General features: G+C 39.7%; 1 protein-coding gene across 1 annotated transcript; it reads left to right on the top strand.

Moving 5' to 3' along the window:
* The first annotated feature begins 3,583 nt into the window (after positions 1-3,583).
* On the top strand, positions 3,584-13,679 carry LOC120457650. Its single transcript, XM_039645149.1, has 2 exons — positions 3,584-4,905; positions 13,230-13,679. The coding sequence occupies exons 1-2, from the start codon at positions 3,882-3,884 to the stop codon at positions 13,232-13,234; spliced, it is 1,029 nt and encodes a 342-aa protein (XP_039501083.1). The 5' UTR covers positions 3,584-3,881; the 3' UTR covers positions 13,235-13,679.
* The last annotated feature ends 4,929 nt before the right edge of the window (positions 13,680-18,608 follow it).

The following is an 18,608-nucleotide window of genomic DNA, read 5'->3' as shown; positions in this document are numbered from 1 at the left end:
GATATTCTCTTTAACCCTGCTTTGATAACCCTCCTAGGAGGTGCGTAAAAGATAACCATATCAATTTCCATTATTTAAAAAGCATTTTGATCCATTTATTCACCATTTTTGTACTTACATTGTTTCTTTATTTATTTCCTTAGAATTTAAAAACATTTATTTCAGATCTTAATTTTATTAAAAAACAAAAAATTAACAAATTCATTTTTCTTAAAAAATAAACAAAAATAACTATGTCTTTTTTCATAGGAACTGTAGTTTTCTTAACAAATAAAATTAACACATTTTTCTTGCTGTTCTAGCTTATATAGGGTGTTTTTTTTAGAGGTATAGAACTTTAAATTGCAATAAAACAACGATGGATTATTCGATTGACATGAATTTTATTGACATGAAAGATAATCTTGTGGCATTACATTTTAAATATGATTTCTGGCATATGACCGCCACGGCTGGCTCGGATGTAGTCCAATCTGGACGTCCAATTTGCAATGACTTTTTCCAATATTTGGCCGTATATCGGCAATAACACGGCGAATGTTGTCTTCCAAATGGTTTAGCGTTTGTGGCTTATCCGCATAGACCAATGACTTTACATAGCCCCACAAAAAGTAGTCTAGCGGTGTTAAATCACAAGATCTTGGAGGCTTATGAAAAATCGGGAACAACAGCAATCTCGTTTTGGGCCCATTCGACGAATCTACGCCTTGCTTGATGATCGTTTGGTTTCAATTCTTGCACGAGTTGGATTTTGTAAGCACGCATGACGAATTGCCAAACCAAACTGAGAATAAATCACTTGACAGCTGTTAAATCGGTCGCCATCTTGAACAGTAATGCCAACTTAAAGTTCTATACCTCTAAAAAAAACACCCGTTATATATATGAAATTTAAGAAATTTAAAAAGAGTTTGGAAATATTTTCGATTTAAGTACAAGTTTTGCACAAATCACTTTTGTGTTCGCCGCATATAGGCTTATTGCATTTAACGCACACCATTTTCGACATGCGTCTTATTTTAGAGGGACAATAAAAACAATATCTCTTTTTTTCGGTTCCGGCTCTTCTCTTTTTTCGTTATTGGCGTTTTCGAGCTTTTCAGGCAATGCGTTTTGAATATTGCGTTTCAATACGTTACTTAAACTAGGAGTCTGCAATCGTTTTTCCATCCAAGGTGATGTTAATAACTCAGACAAAGTTTTCATATACTGTCTTCGAGAGAGACAGCTCTCTGTCGAGAGCTCGACATTATCGAACACATTTGGTCGAGCGTGTCAACTCCACCTTTTGTCTGATTGTAATATAAAATCATGTCTGGTTTTCCGCTACTATCGTCGACTGTGCCTCTTTCATTGCAGGATGAGAGCAGGAGTACCATTTTAGATGGTTTCGGCTTATAAGATAGAAGGGTTAAGGGACCATCATAACAAAACATGCTAGTTCCAACTATTCGCGATCGTGAATTTTTCATAAGTTCGGGAATTTCGCGTTTGTTTGATCTTATAGTTCCAACAAGAGTCAATTTGTATGGTTCTTTGAGCAAGTTCTTGGCCAGTGGAACTGATGTAAACCAATTGTCACAAGTAATATTGCGAGAAGTACCATGTATTGGTTTTGACAATTCTTTAACAAAATATTCGCCCAAAGGGATGCCGTGATTATTTGTTGATTTGCCTAGATATGGAATGGCATTAAACATATATTTTGTGGCACTGTCGCAAATCATTACTATTTTTATGCCATATTTATTTGGCTTATTAGGGATGTACATCTTAAATGGACATCGACCACGAAAACCCAACAGCTGTTCATCAATTGTTGTATGCGATCCTGGTGTATAGCTGGTTTTGCATTGCTCAATGAACATATCCCAAACCTTCCGGACAGGCATAAATCGATCAGCAATTTGAAGAGAAGGGCGCAATGATTTGTCGTCCATTCGCAGGCACCGAATTAAAAAATTAAATCTATCGCGACTCATAGTCGAACAATACCTTGTACCACTGAAATTGTTGTTAAATATTTCGTCTGTTGTTAGGTGGTTGTCCTTTAGAGCAGCTGTCAAAACGAGTATTCCGATCAAAGCACGGATTTCATGTATATTTGTGTCTCCAAAAGTGGCTTTGGTCATATTGCTTTTCCGATTCAAGCCTATTTCCGCATTTGTCCATGTTACTAATTCAAGAATTATAGCATCGGTAAAGAACAAGTTAAAACATGAGAGCGGCTCTAATAGTAATTTGCATGCCCTAGTAGGACCTCTTGCCGTTCGAACAATATTTATAGCACTAACTTTGCCAGTATCTTTTCCTTTTGAAGTACTCCAGCAGTACTTATTTTTGGATCTTATGTTAGGCACAGAGAACGTTCGTATACGACTTTTCGAAGACACGTGACAATCAGTATATGTTGCTTGTTCGTCCTCACACAAATTTGAAATTTCACCGGATTGTTCAACTTCAACATCTTCTACGTCGTCTTCAAATACTTCATCTCCCGACTCACTGTTTATATCCGACAATACTGAATCGTCTGTAAGCCCTTGCAAAAGTGCAGCAATTTGTGTATCATCTAAGCATTCCTTTCGATCCATTATACTTGATTTAATTCAGGAAAAAACAGTTTAGAAGTCACACAAAAGATAACCATACGGCTCAGAGACGTATGCAATAGTCAAAACTCCGAAAGCAAAGAACTTACCACAATTTGATGACCACCACCGACAAGCTGCAGAACACGACTGAGCAAAACTAAAAAATGAGCGTGCTCAAAAAACACTCTCTCGAGAGAGAGCGAAAAATGTAAAAAGCACACGTCTCTCAGACGTAGGTTATCAAAGCAGGGTTAAAAAACTTTAATAAATTTTCACAACAAAAAAATTATATATAATATAAAAAAAAAAAAATTTAATGAAATAGAAAAAAAATAAAACTAGCCGTATTGGCAAAACGATTTTCAACTTTTTATATATGTATATATAGGGTGTTTTTTTTAGAGGTATAGAACTTTAAATTGCAATAAAACAACGATGGATTATTCGATTGACATGAATTTTATTGACATGAAAGATAATCTTGTGGCATTACATTTTAAATATGATTTCTGGCATATGACCGCCACGGCTGGCTCGGATGTAGTCCAATCTGGACGTCCAATTTGCAATGACTTTTTCCAACATTTGGCCGTATATCGGCAATAACACGGCGAATGTTGTCTTCCAAATGGTTTAGCGTTTGTGGCTTATCCGCATAGACCAATGACTTTACATAGCCCCACAAAAAGTAGTCTAGCGGTGTTAAATCACAAGATCTTGGAGGCTTATGAAAAATCGGGAACAACAGCAATCTCGTTTTGGGCCCATTCGACGAATCTACGCCTTGCTTGATGATCGTTTGGTTTCAATTCTTGCACGAGTTGGATTTTGTAAGCACGCATGACGAATTGCCAAACCAAACTAAGAATAAATCACTTGACAGCTGTTAAATCGGTCGCCATCTTGAACAGTAATGCCAACTTAAAGTTCTATACCTCTAAAAAAAACACCCGTTACATATGCATATATATATGTCGCATCATTATTAGTCTTATTTTTATTTTCTATGTTCCATCTCTAATAAACATGTCACCTCTAATAAATAAAATTCGTATCGAGCTGTTCTTGTCTTCGTTTCTTTTTGATCGCGGTTCGCTGAGTTCCGTTATGCGAGTTTAACGGATTTTGCTCTGTTCTACATAGCCTCGGTTCGACGATGCGTTAGAGTGAGACAAATGCTTGTCCTGTGGTGAGTTCGGACCAGCATGTATCAAGCGAGATGGAGCGATGTTGAAATGTACACGAGGCACTTATGTTTGAAAACTCTGAGAAAGCAGACGCGTGAATATGTCGCAACCGAGGAAGTGTACGACTCGCGGGCGGAACGCGGCAACAGAGGACCCCGAAACAGTTAACTTCCCGACATCAGAAGTGGGATCGCCTCAGCCCCAAGCCATCACTGATGATCGCCTGTCCACAATTTTGGAAATGCAGCATCGTAATCTATTGGAAATTGTGAATGCCGTGAGGGGCTCGCAGACTACACAAGTAGTTGTACTACCCAAGTTCAACCCTGAGTCCGCCGGTTCAAGTGCAGCCACTTGGTGCTCTACAGTGGACCTTATTGTAGGAGAAAATCCTCTGGATGGCAGTGCTTTGCTCATGGCCTTAACCAAATCATTGGAGGGCAGTGCTTCTAATTGGCTGTCACAAATTTGTTTCGCCGGAATGACTTGGAGCCAATTCCAAGAAATGTTCCTTCAGCAGTATGAAGGCAATGAGACGCCAGCAGCAACAGTCTTTAATGTATTAAACGGGCGGCCAAACGACGGCGAATGTCTTGCGCTGTATGGTAGCCGATTAATAACAACACTTATGGCAAAATGGAAGTCTATGACCGCAGAAGAAATTGCAGTGTCTGTTGCCCTGGCACATGCTGCAAATATAGATGGTAGGCTGCAACGCACTGTGTTCACAACTACTGTCAAAACACGCAACGAGTTGCAGAACGAGCTAAGAGCGTTTTCGTATGGCAAGAGGAAGGACCATCCCGTTCCAGAAAATTCTACCAGCAAAAGAGCTCGCCTACACCCAAATGTTAAGTGCCACTTTTGTGGAAAAATTGGCCACAAGATAGCTGACTGCCGCTCCGTGAAAAACAACTTAAAGAATCAACAAGGATCTAGTTCGAGTATTGGGCGCTTATCTGACTCTAAACCTGGGTCAATTACTTGCTATAGATGTGGAAACCAGGGGCATATAGCGTCAGCTTGCCCTGCAAGACAATCGTTGTCAAACCAAACTAAAGCCGACGAGAAGCGTGTCAACGTGTGTCACGTAGTCGAGCCAATTGGGACATTGATATCATCGGGTGAGTCGTATCCATTTTATTTCGACTCTGGAGCCGAATGCTCACTTGTAAGAGAATCTGTGTCCACCCAACTCTCGGGCACACGAATTAACAACATTGTAGTTTTAAAGGGTATCGGAAATAATACTGTTACTAGTTTTTTTAAATTAATTAACATCTTTATTTAATATTATTCAGGAACAGGTCAATTAAAGCCTTTAACCTAAATGTTGTCTTAAGTAAATAATCTCTTAATTATAAAATATAATTTGTTTTCATCTTAATATATAGGAATAGGTCAAATTTCGAGTAGTGAGGTTTCAGGTAAATAATATATTCATACTATCATCTTAGAAGCAGCCCAAAATGTCTTCTTTTGAGCCTGCGAATTGGGATAGCCCCCTGTAATCTCCGGGCGAGACGATTACGGTGGGCAGTTAGTCGATCGTTGTATCTGCTTGAGAAGAACGAGATTTGGTCTTCAACAAGGCTCAGGTTTAAATCATTGTGAAGCGTTTGGCCGCTAACGAACCAGTCACAGCCAGTGATTTGTCTTAATGTTTTGTTCTGGACGGTTTGGAATCGTTTTCGGTGGGACGCAGCCGCCACTCCCCAAATTTGGATGCCGTATCTCCAAGTAGGTGCGATAATTTGCTGATAAATCTGACGCTTGCATCTTAAAGGTAGTTTGCTTTTCTTATTTAGCATCCAGAATAGTTGGTTACGCTTTAGGTTGCACATTTTGACGACTCTGGCAATATGATCTCGGAAGGTTAGGCGTTTGTCCAGAGTGAGGCCTAGGTATTTCGCCTTAGTTGCTTGCTCTATGTCCACATTATTAATGTGTACCGCAGGAGTTGTTTTACGGCGTAACGTAAAGCAAACGTTTACGCATTTGCTTTCGTTAATTTTGATGTTGTTCGCCATGGCCCATTTCTCGAATTCGTTGAGATAAGTTTGCAGCATTTGTGACGACTCGGTCTCACTGTTCGAGGAGCTGAGAAAGCAGACGTCGTCAGCGAAGCTGGCCAGCAGCATTTTGCTGTTGTCATTGGTCATTTCATAATAGCTTGGCTTGGGGATGTCTGCTGTATAGATGGAGTAAAGTATCGGTCCTAAGACGCTTCCTTGAGGTACGCCAGCTGCAATGGCAACATTTACAGAGGTTGCGTCTCTGGACTGGACGCAAAACTCTCTGTTTGTGAGAAACGATCTGATGAGCTCAAACAGGTTGGCTGGCAGCGCTGTTTTGACTTTGGCTAGTAGTCCCGGGATCCAAACTCTATCAAATGCCTGTTGAATGTCGAGGAAGATTCCGTTGCAGTATTCTTTATGGTCATAGGCCTTCAGGATATGATTGACTACACGGTGCAGTTGCTCAATCGTACTGTGGCCAGCTCTGAATCCGAATTGGTGCATTGGGATAGTATCATTGTCTTCTAGATGTATTATAAGTCGGGAAGCTATCAGCCTTTCCATTACCTTCGATAAGGAGGGCAGGAGACTGATAGGCCGGTAGGAGCTTGGATCCTGTTCCGGCTTCCCTGGCTTTAGAATCATACTGATTCTAGCACTCTTCCATTTTTTGGGAAAGTATTGCACTCTAAGTATCGCATTGAATATCAATGTGATAAGTAATAGTGCTCTCTTGGGAAGGATTTTAAGTACTGCGTTGCTTATTAGGTCGTGACCTGGCGCCTTTCGTCTTTTGAGGGTACGTATCATGTTTGAGACTTCTTCCAGACGGATAGGTCTTATTGGAGGTGACATCTGGAATGGGCGCTGTAGTACTTCGTTTATACTGTTGATATCCCCCTCGGATGCGAAATTAAACGCAGTGAATCTGTCGCCAAGGTGTTCCGCAAATGTTTGTACTTGCTCTTCTAAGGAGCGACACCAGTTACCATTGCTGTTCTTCAGAGGCGTAACTTTCTGTGGCATTCTTTTTACTTTTTTGGTAAAGGACCACATATTAAAAGTGGAATCATTAGAATAATCCATATTGGTTAGCATATGTTCGAATTGCGCATTTTTCAATTCAGCCATGGCAACGTGAAGCTCTCTGGCGCATCTATGCCATTGAGCTTTATCCTCAGGACTGTGCGTTCGAATATAACGTCTTCTCAGTGCTCTCTTACGGACTAGCATCTCTGCAATGGTTGTATCAAATCTATTCGAGTGGCGTATGAGGGCTCTGCTATGATTATTTACAGTGTGCATGTTTGCACTCCTCGCCGCATTTGTCACATTGGTAGTGAAGAGGTCTACCGCGTCGTCAATTTCAGCAGCAGAGTTGATCTTAATGTTAAGGCGTATCGATCTACATAGTTCTTCCTTGAAAACAGCTACATTTGTGTGTTTGCTAAGAAGTTGCCTACGTTGAGTGCATTGTGTGGCTTCTGTTTTTAATGTAGTGATGAGAGACAGGTGGTCCGATTCAAGGTCCCAGCTGTCTCTGATGTTTAGCTTGTCGTGTGGAATGTTGCGATAGATTGCAAAGTCTAAACAGGATGGTCTTCGATTTACTGCGCTTGGATAGTATGTTGGTGCTCCAGTCGCCAGGATGTTGGCGTTAATTGAGTTGACGCTAGCGGCAAGTAAGTTACCTCGGTGACAGGTGATCGCAGAACCCCACCATGGATGTTTTGCGTTCCAGTCTCCGCTGATGAATGATCTTGGAAAGTTGAAGTTAGCGAATATGTCATCAAATTCTGATTGAGTCCAGCTGAAGTTTGGAGGGCAGTAGATTGATCCGATGAATATTTGTCCTATACATGTTTGGATTTTGGCACCCACGATTTGGACTTTAGCATGGGCGATTGGCTCAATGGGAAAGTGATTGATCTTTTTGTTAACCAGGATTGCAGCTCCACCCCTGCGACTGCCGTCAGGTAAATTTGAAGTGTAGACTTCATATCCAAATAGTTGAAGGTTGGATGTCTTCGTTTCGGTGAGAAGGAGAATGTCAATATTCTCTCTCTCCGCAAGGTGGCCGATTTCAGTCATTTTGCCGGCAGCACCTCGCGTGTTCCAGGTGAGAATTTTTATTTGGGACATTGTGTGAGTTGCGCGTTAATTGCGACCAGCATCTGCAGCATCTGGGCTTGCATGGAGTGTAGACCCTCGATAGCTTTTGTGAGCGATGCAATTGCCGTTTCTATATTAGATTCTTGTGCATTTTGCTGTTGTGAAACATCTGAGAAGAAGTGCGCATGATTTTTTGCACCGTAGTGATGTTGTTGTTGATTGGCGTCCTGTAGCCTATTTGTTAGGTTTCCTGGTCGTTTGTTTTGTTTTTCCGTGATTGGAAGTGCATTTCTGGCTATTTGAGCATAAGAAACTCCATTTTCATAATGTTTAGGTGTAGAGTTATTGTTTATGCCCACTATTGGAGTTTTCTGTACATTGTCGTTCATTTTGAGCAATTTTTGATAGGATTTGCAGCCACGGAAGTTAGCTGGGTGATTTTCTCCGCAGTGAGTGCAAGTTGCTGGTGCTTCTTTGCTTCTGGGACAATCTGATGATTTATGATATTCACCGCAAGAGACACAGATAAAAGGTCTGTAGCAATATCTTGCAGTATGACCAAACGATTGGCATCTCCGACATTGCACAATGTCGTGCGCTTTTCTGGCTACTTCAATACTGACGCGTTGGCGGCATAGAGATCGTAGTTGGAGTATATCTTTGTTATTTAGATTCTTTCTACATTAATGAAGAAGAGGTTCATCTTTTCACCGCTCTTGTTGCTTTTTGGGTTATATATTGATTGAACTTTATGCCCCTGTCTGAGTAATTCCTCTTTGATTTTGTGATGGAGCTGTGAATGGTGTAATCCTCGCACAACAACTCTGAATGGCTTCTCGTCTTTCAATTGATAGCAATGGAATTCAATTTTCAGAGTATTTAGTTGTCGTACTACAGCCCTGTAGGTATTAGCGTCCTTGGTGTAGATTCTGTGAGTGGAGCCCACAGAGGATTTGATTTCAATATTTTCAAGATTTGTAACTTCCTCGATAGCGATAAGAAGTTCGTTCACGTTTGTCACGTCCATAAGAACGATTGGAGGTGGTTTTGGACTACCAGTATGAGCAGAGTTTATCGTAGATGAATCAGTTTTACTTTGTACGTTTGCGTTCTTATTATGTACGTTGCTGTCTTTAGCCTTAGAAGCGGTATTAGAACGGTAGGCCGCTGCTTCAGCGCTAGTCGATGGTTCGTCCACACTAATACAGTCCATCTCATCGTCATCTACTGATAGTGTCTCGAACCTGTTAGCTGACACAGGGTCACTGGGTTCTAAATTTCTATAAACGGCACGTTTTCGTTGAATTTTTGGTGAGTTCAATGGCACCTTCCTCTTCTGGCTCTGGATTTTTTGCCATCTAGGTGAATCAGATTCATTGAGGCCCGGTAAAGGGGGGAAGTCTATAGAAGCGCCCAATGCTTTAAGAGGCATAGACGCTGAGCACACGCTACTGCATATGCTGGGCGATGATGAAGTGTAGGTATACATTGGACTATGAGTTGTTATCACAGTACTAGTGACACAGGCTGCATTACTGCTTGATACTGCTATAACATATGGGTCAAGCTTGCCGCTAGTGTCCAGTTCTTCAGCCAGAGTTAACACTCCTGTAATCTCCTCATCCATGACGGCTTCTCTCATAGCTTCGCCAAGAAGCTTCGTTTTCCTAGAGTTTGCCATCTCTCGCGATTATATGCAGATTTGAATGTAAGACAATCACTGCTTTTGTTTCCCCTCTTGTGCAGCTGCTCTCAGTGTGAGGGGGACAGTGATGCCCTGACGGGCCACAAATGCAGTCTATCGCACTACACTTATGTTGTTGTTATTGTCCAACTGCCGACACTGCGCTAGACAGCGCAAAATGAAAATGTTTAGTTAAAATTTTACTCTTACAGTTTTTAAAAGATAACTTGTTCGCAGCCTTCTTTTGATTTAGTGACTGTTACTAGTACATTACAAATTTTGTCAAACGTAACAATAAGTGGTTACTGTCTCGAAGTGCTTTTTCACGTAATTCTTAATGATTGCATTAATTATAATATTATAATTGGACGCGAAATTTTAAGTCAGGGATTTAGTGCTACTATAACAATAGATAAAATAGAGTTATGTAAAACAAGGTCTGTGCAAACCCTATCTGCTTTGAGTAGTAGTTTTAATCTTGAAAATGTTAATACCGAATTGTGTGGCGAGGATAGGAAAATCTTGGTAAATCTTTTGAATGAATTCTGTGACTCATTTATAGACGGTTTTCCCAAAAATCGTGTTACAACTGGCGAATTAGAAGTACGCTTAATTGATCCAATAAAAACTGTACACAGACGACCGTACCGACTTAGTATAGAGGAAAAACAAATTGTCCGAAACAAGGTTAATGAGCTGCTGTTAGCTAACATCATCCGTCCTAGCAGCTCACCGTTCGCCAGTCCAGTTTTACTCGTTAAAAAGAAAAATGGTTCTGATCGTCTTTGCGTGGATTACCGCGAACTAAATACAAACACAGTTGCAGAAAAATATCCCTTACCACTAATTAGTGACCAAATATCTAGGTTGCGTGGAGCAAGTTTCTTTAGTTGCTTGGATATGGCCAGCGGGTTTCATCAGATACCTATTCACGCAAATTCAATTGAACGCACGGCTTTTGTGACACCTGACGGCCAATTCGAATTTCTAACTATGCCCTTCGGGTTAAAGAATGCCCCATCCGTGTTCCAGCGTGCAGTTATGAAAGCTTTGGGTGAGCTTGCCCATTCTTACGTTATCGTTTATATGGACGATATAATGATTATCGCAGAAACAAAAGAAGAAGCTTTTGTAAGGTTAAGGACAGTTTTGAAATTATTATCGCAGGCTGGGTTTTCTTTTAATATCGGAAAATGTTCATTCCTGAAATCTTGCGTTGAATATCTGGGGTTTGTGGTAAAAGAGGGCGAAATAAGACCAAATCCATCTAAGATAAAAGCATTAGTCGCTTTACCGCCTCCGCAGTCTGTTACCCAAGTAAGACAATTTATTGGCCTAGCCTCTTATTTTAGGCAGTTTGTGCCAAAGTTTTCAGAAATCATGAAACCCTTATATAGACTGACCTGCAAAAACAAAATATTTGAATGGAAACTTGAACACGAACAAATTCGTCAAAAAGTCACTAAATTGCTTACAAATGAGCCCGTCCTTGTTATCTTCGATCCTCGGCACCCCATTGAACTGCATACAGATGCCAGTATGGATGGCTACGGAGCAATTCTACTCCACAAAATAGATAATAAACGTCGTGTAGTTGAGTATTACAGCAAACAAACATCCTTGACGGAATCTCGATATCATTCGTACGAGCTTGAAACTTTAGCTGTGTATAACTCCATGAGACACTTTCGTCACTATTTACATGGGCGACGATTTGTTGTTTTTACAGACTGTAATTCCCTAAAAGCTACTCGCAACAAGACTGAACTAACGCCGAGAGTACACCGTTGGTGGGCATATATGCAGTCCTTCGACTTTGACATAGAATATAGACCTGGTGCCAAAATGGCACATGTTGATTTCTTGTCACGCAATCCACTGCCAACTGCTCGGGTTATTACTGGTGAGGAAGAAAAACATGTTCTATTGGCCAAAATAACGGACAACTGGTTACTTGCAGAACAACAAAAGGATTCAGAGATTTCCACGATTGTTGTTAAAATACAGAACAATGAATTGGGTGAGAGCTTGGCAAAAAGTTATGAAATACGCTCGAAAATGCTTTTTCGCAAAATTCAAAGGAACGGTAAAACTCGTTGCCTGCCAGTTGTCCCCAGATCATTCAGATGGTCAGTAGTGAACCATGTCCATGAAGCAGTTGTACATCTTGGGTGGGAAAAGACTTTAGACAAAATGTACGAATTTTACTGGTTTGAGAACATGGCCAAATATGTTCGTAAGTTCGTTGATAATTGCATTACGTGTAAGTTAACTAAGCCTCCGTCAGGAAAATTGCCAATCGAACTCCACCCCATACCAAAAGTAGAAATTCCATGGCACACGATCCATATAGATATTACGGGAAAATTAAGCGGCAAGAGGGATCAAAAGGAATATATTATCGTTCTGATTGACGCGTTTACAAAGTTTGTTTCTTTGCACCACACGGTAACCATTAATAGTGAAAGTTGTATAGACGCCTTGAAGGCTTCAATTTCCGTATTCGGTGTACCAACACGAATCATTGCAGATCAGGGTAAATGCTTTACAGGCTCTTGTTTCAGTGAATTTTGTTCCATGCAAAAAATTCAACTACACTTAATTGCAACAGGGGCTAGTCGTGCCAATGGACAGGTAGAACGCGTTATGAGTGTGCTTAAACGCATGCTTACGGCGGTAGAGAGCAGCCATCGTTCTTGGCAAGATGCCTTAGGAGAGATACAACTAGCTATAAATTGTACTACAAATCGCATAACGAAAGCCAGTCCTCTTGAATTACTAATCGGAAAAGAATGTAGACCATTTAATATGTTACCAATATGTGAACAAGTTAATAAAGTCGATGTAAATATTATAAGAAATATCGCGAGAGAAAATATTAAAAAGAACGCCTTGTATGAAAAAACTAGATTCGATAAGCACAAAGCCAAATTTGATAACTTTAGTGTTGGCGATTATGTTTTACTTAAGAACGAAGAAAGGCACCAAACAAAATTAGACCAAAAGTATAAAGGACCTTTCCTTGTGACAGAGGTACTTGAGGGAGATCGTTATATTTTAAAATCTTTAACTAATAAGCGGACTTATAAGTACCCACATGAAGCTTTGCGCAGTATGCCAACAGAGGAGATCCCCAAAGAGTTAGATCTATGTGACGATCATGAAAACGTTGAAAGAGACGTTAGAAATCCCTTGGTGGATTCCAATGTGGATGAAAACGTTGAAAGAGACGTTAGAAATCCGTTGGTGGATGCCAATGTGGATGAAAACGTTGAAAGAGACGTTAGAAATCCGTTGGTGGATGCCAATGTGAGCGGAAAGTTACTGAGTTGTTTGAAGACTCAAGTGAATGAGAGGCATTGATGGATTTCAATGCGAGATTGGGGACACATGCAACGTCGCCAAGTTGCCAGTGCTAGTAGGTACACGTGTTACTGTGTTGACTTATTTGATGTCTGGTGACTGGCGGCGTGGCAGGTTGAATTGTCCTAGTGTGTTGCTAATAATAACAAACGATCTTCTTGGTACTTCTGTCACTCGAGTTGGTCGATAACATGAAAAATAAAATTAAAAAAAAAAAAAAAAAGAGAACCTTTACTAATACTCTGAATTACGTTTAATGTTATCTTTCTAGATTAAGCTTGTTTAATTTTGAAACTTATATTACACACGAGGACGTGTGCTGGTCAGGAAGGCCGTGTCGCATCATTATTAGTCTTATTTTTATTTTCTATGTTCCATCTCTAATAAACATGTCACCTCTAATAAATAAAATTCGTATCGAGCTGTTCTTGTCTTCGTTTCTTTTTGATCGCGGTTCGCTGAGTTCCGTTATGCGAGTTTAACGGATTTTGCTCTGTTCTACATAGCCTCGGTTCGACGATGCGTTAGAGTGAGACAAATGCTTGTCCTGTGGTGAGTTCGGACCAGCATGTATCAAGCGAGATGGAGCGATGTTGAAATGTACACGAGGCACTTATGTTTGAAAACTCTGAGAAAGCAGACGCGTGAATATGTCGCAACCGAGGAAGTGTACGACTCGCGGGCGGAACGCGGCAACAGAGGACCCCGAAACAGTTAACTTCCCGACATATATATATGTATAAATTTATATATATGTATATATGTATATATATATTTAGATTACGTAACCGCCTGCTACGGGTTATTCACAGTGTGGTGTTATGTAACTGCACTCCGTATGGCAAAAAAAAGGTGTTTTCCTCATTTTCCCGACCTTCGGAGCCCTTATGGGTTATTTTACTACTTTTTCGGCGCATAGAGAGCTCGGTTCGTCGACTACCGAACTTATTGCAATAGCTGCTTTACACGGCGATGTTTCCAAATCTCAGCGCTTATATTTTGCTGGCTATGTTAATTATACCCGTTACTCGTAGAGTAAAAGGGTATACTAGATTCGTTGAAAAGTATGTAACAGGCAGAAGAAAGCGTTTCCGACCATATAAAGTATATATATTCTTGATCAGGATCAATAGCCGAGTCGATCTGGCCATGTCCGTCTGTCCGTCCGTCTGTCCGTCCATATGAACGTCGAGATCTCAGGAACTACAAAAGCTAGAAAGTTGAGATTAAGCATACAGACTCCAGGGACATAGAAGCAGCGCAAGTTTGTCGATTCATGTTGCCACGCCCACAAACCGCCCAAAACTGCCACGCCCACACTTTTGAAAAATGTTTTGAAATTTTTTCATTTTTGTATTAGTCTTGTAATTTTCTATCGATTTACCAAAAAACTTTTTGCCACGCCCACTCTAACGCCCTCAAACCGCCCAAAGCTGCTACGCTCACACTTTTGAAAAATGTTTTGATATTTTGTCATTTTTATATTGGTCTTGTAAATTTCTATCGATTTGCCAAAAAACTTTCTGCCACGCCCACTATAACGCCTACAAACCGCCAAAAACTGCGTTTAAGATTCTCCTTCTCTCTTCCACTAGCTGAGTAACGGGTATCAGATAGTCGGGGAACTCGACTATAGCGTTCTCTCTTGTTTTATTCTGAAGATCGAAAAATGAAATAGCTTCTGGGAAATGTCGATGTGGTTGGTTGGCGAATTGAGCGGCAAATAATTTAGGGTTAAGGTCAGCTTTATGGGCCCTAATTCCAAGGCCCATGATAGTCTCCAGTGTCATGGTGGCACTGGAAAAAGGAATATCATCCCTGAGATAGGTAATAGGTATTCATTTTAGGGATTTCTACATCCCGAATTCCTTTAACTATTTACACTCTAAACTTCCTATTGGGGATGGTCCTAACTATGAGAGTAACCATACAAAGTATTTATTTATTTATTATAATAGATAGAGCAGTTTACAAAACTAAACTAACTTAAGTAATATAGCACTGGCTGCAGGGCCTATGGCTATGTTGGTTTACAATTTTTATTTATTAATTTATTTTTTTTAATCCAATTAATGGCTAGTTGGTTAAATGATTACTGTGTTTGTTGTTGTACATTTGTTTTTTTTTTTTTTTTTAAATTTGGTGGTATAATTCTGTTTTGTTTAGGAAACGTATGATTTTTTGTATGTTTTCTGGGTTGGGCTTGCTAAGAAGGTCTAGGGGGTTAGTGTTGCTAAATATGGCTTGCTTGGTTTGTATAAGGGATGGACATGAGTTCATTATGTGGCTTATTGAAAGATCTCCTTGGCAAAAAAGGCAAACTGTTATTGGATTTGGATTTAGGTAGTGTTGGTGGGTTATGTTTGTGTGTCCTAGTCGAAGTCGTATTATTTTTATTTGGTCGAGTCTGGTCCAATTTTGGCGAGTTCGTTTAAGGTAATCGCAGGTGTGTGTGTTATTTATGTTAAGTGATTGGTACCATTGATTGCAGTTTATAATGTTTTCTTTTTGTTTTGTCGCAAGTTCAGCTTTAAGATGTCTTTTTATATCTGTGTTGTTTATGTTTGGGGTGACAATTAGTAGCATATTGCTTGCTGATTTTGCAGCTTGATCGGCAAGTTCATTTCCTATTATTCCTGAATGGCCAGGAATCCACAATATTTTAATTTTAGGGGCATGTTGTGTTATTAGGGATCTGATTCGGTTTGGGTAAAAGCTGTTGTTATTCGGGTTTTTGATTGAGTCTATTGCTGTTAGGGAGTCGGAACAGATAACAAATTTACCTCTTCGGGTTTTAATTAGTTCTATTGCTTCTAGTATGGCAATTGTTTCGGAAGTGAGGACGGATGAGTATGGAGGCAGTATGCCCTGTTTCAAGATGTTTGTGTCAGTTGTAATGGCGAATGTTATAATGCAGTTAATTTTTGAACCGTCGGTGAATATGAAACTATGTGGCTTTAGTTTATTTTTTGTGTGTTCGAATAATTTTCTGTATGATTCTGGGGATGTTTCTTGTTTCTTGTGGCCTCTGAGTGATGTGTCTATTAGGTTGGGGAGGTCCCATGATGGCTTGTATTTATGGAGTTTTATTGGTTTGTAGGGTAGGTTAAGTTCTAGGCTGAGTTTGATGGTGTGGTCTATTATTGATAGTGTTTTCTTTTTAGATTTTTTGTGCTTAACAAATTTGTGAATTGGCGTGTTTTTCGAAAAGATTAGGTTTTGGGATAGCTTGGCTATTTGAAGGTCTCGTTTCATTTCTAAAGAGGGAATATTTGACTCGTAGAGTAAATTATTTATTGGGGTAGAGCGATAGGCTCCGAGGGCTAGGCGGATTGCGGAGTTAAATGGTGTTTTTAATTTGTTTAGAATGCTTTTGGGAGCGTGGACGTATAGGAACAGGCCATATTCTAATTTGGCGATGACCGTTGCTTTTGCTACATTAAGTAGTGTATACGTGTTGCAATTGAATTTGAGACTGGATAGACTTTTTATTATGTTTAGCTTATTGTAGAGTTTGGGTAAGAGTGAATATATGTGTGTGTTCCATTTATATTTGTTGTTTATAGTTATACCTAGAATTTTTAGGGAAGTAACTGTAGGAATTTGGATGTTGTTGCAGCTTACCTTGCAAGTAAAGTGATGTTTTTTACATATGTGGAGGTGTTGGCATTTTGATAGGGATAGCGATGCCCCTGAGTAGGAGCCCCAATTCCCTATATCATTTAATAGGTTGTCTAGGCTGATGTTTGTGTTTTTTTTAAATTTATTATAAGGAAGAAGTTGCAATTGAATTTGAGACTGGATAGACTTTTTATTATGTTTAGCTTATTGTAGAGTTTGGGTAAGAGTGAATATATGTGTGTGTTCCATTTATATTTGTTGTTTATAGTTATACCTAGAATTTTTAGGGAAGTAACGGTAGGAATTTGGATGTTGTTGCAGCTTACCTTGCAAGTAAAGTGATGTTTTTTACATATGTGGAGGTGTTGGCATTTTGATAGGGATAGCGATGCCCCTGAGTAGGAGCCCCAATTCCCTATATCATTTAATAGGTTGTCTAGGCTGATGTTTGTGTTTTTTTTTTAAATTTATTATAAGGAAGAAGTCGTCGGCGTATGCGTTAAATTTTATTTCTTTGTATAGGGAGGGATATGATATTAGATAATTTATTACAAGCTATGAGAAAGAGTATTACGGATATGGGTGAACCTTGGGGGATTCCATTGGATAGGGGTAGTGGGCTTGATGTATGCGGACCGACACGGACAATTATTTTCCTGTTAATCATAAAGTTTTTTATGTAGTTTATAATTTTTGGGCCTGTTTTCCATTCCTGCAGCTGGTGGATTATGGAGTGCACACCTACTCGATCGAAGGCTCTTGAAAAGTCAAGAGTGACGAGGGAGGTGTGCATTTTTGACTTCGTTATGAGATAGTCTACATAGAGTAGACAGTCCGAAGTCGATTTGCCTTTTTTAAATCCAAATTGGTTTTCGTTAAGTTGGTTGCTATGTGTCACCAACCACCAGAGTCTTTTAGCTATAATTTTATCTAGTGTTTTTGCTATACAGCAGTTGAGAGAAATGGGTCGGTAAGACGTAGTTTTAGTTTTGTCGGTGTTAGGCTTGAGGATTGGGATGATTAGGCTTGTTTTTTAGGCTTGTGGTATGTGGCTATTGAATATTTCATTAAATAGTTTTGTTATTCTGTGTTTTGTTGTGGGGGAGCTATTTTTTATCATTTGATATGAAATTCTATTGAGTCCTGGAGCTGATCCTTTTAATGTTTGTAGCGCTGAGATGAGTTCGAGATATGTTATGTTTTTTCAATGGTTTGGGCTATTGGAGAGGGGGTATAGTTCTGTAGGTTGTTTCTGTATTTATTGTTTCGGAACTCCTCTGAAAATTTCCAGTCGCCGGAGAGTTCAGAAAAGTGTTGTGCGAATATGTAAGCAATTTCGTTGCTAGCTAGTGTCGTTTCGTTGATTTCTGGGCTGGATATGGCATGAATTTGTTTTATTGGGTTAAGTCCGCAGAAACGTCTTATATTGGTCCATATTTTGGATGAGGGGGTAGTGGGATGGATGGTTGAGGTGAAAGAGCTGGAAGCTTCTTTTTTTTTTAAATTTGGTGGTATAATTCTGTTTTGTTTAGGAAACGTATGATTTTTTGTATGTTTTCTGGGTTGGGCTTGCTAAGAAGGTCTAGGGGGTTAGTGTTGCTAAATATGGCTTGCTTGGTTTGTATAAGGGATGGACATGAGTTCATTATGTGGCTTATTGAAAGATCTCCTTGGCAAAAAAGGCAAACTGTTATTGGATTTGGATTTAGGTAGTGTTGGTGGGTTATGTTTGTGTGTCCTAGTCGAAGTCGTATTATTTTTATTTGGTCGAGTCTGGTCCAATTTTGGCGAGTTCGTTTAAGGTAATCGCAGGTGTGTGTGTTATTTATGTTAAGTGATTGGTACCATTGATTGCAGTTTATAATGTTTTCTTTTTGTTTTGTCGCAAGTTCAGCTTTAAGATGTCTTTTTATATCTGTGTTGTTTATGTTTGGGGTGACAATTAGTAGCATATTGCTTGCTGATTTTGCAGCTTGATCGGCAAGTTCATTTCCTATTATTCCTGAATGGCCAGGAATCCACAATATTT

The sequence above is a fragment of the Drosophila santomea genome, unplaced genomic scaffold (genome assembly GCF_016746245.2).
Source record: "Drosophila santomea strain STO CAGO 1482 unplaced genomic scaffold, Prin_Dsan_1.1 Segkk69_quiver_pilon_scaf, whole genome shotgun sequence".
NCBI lineage: Eukaryota > Metazoa > Arthropoda > Insecta > Diptera > Drosophilidae > Drosophila > Drosophila santomea.
This window is presented reverse-complemented; position numbering and strand designations above follow the sequence as displayed.

Excerpts from the sequence above, each read along its gene's own strand:
- LOC120457650 (XM_039645149.1), top strand. The coding sequence starts at position 3,882 with ATGTCGCAACCGAGGAAGTGTACGACTCGCGGGCGGAACGCGGCAACA.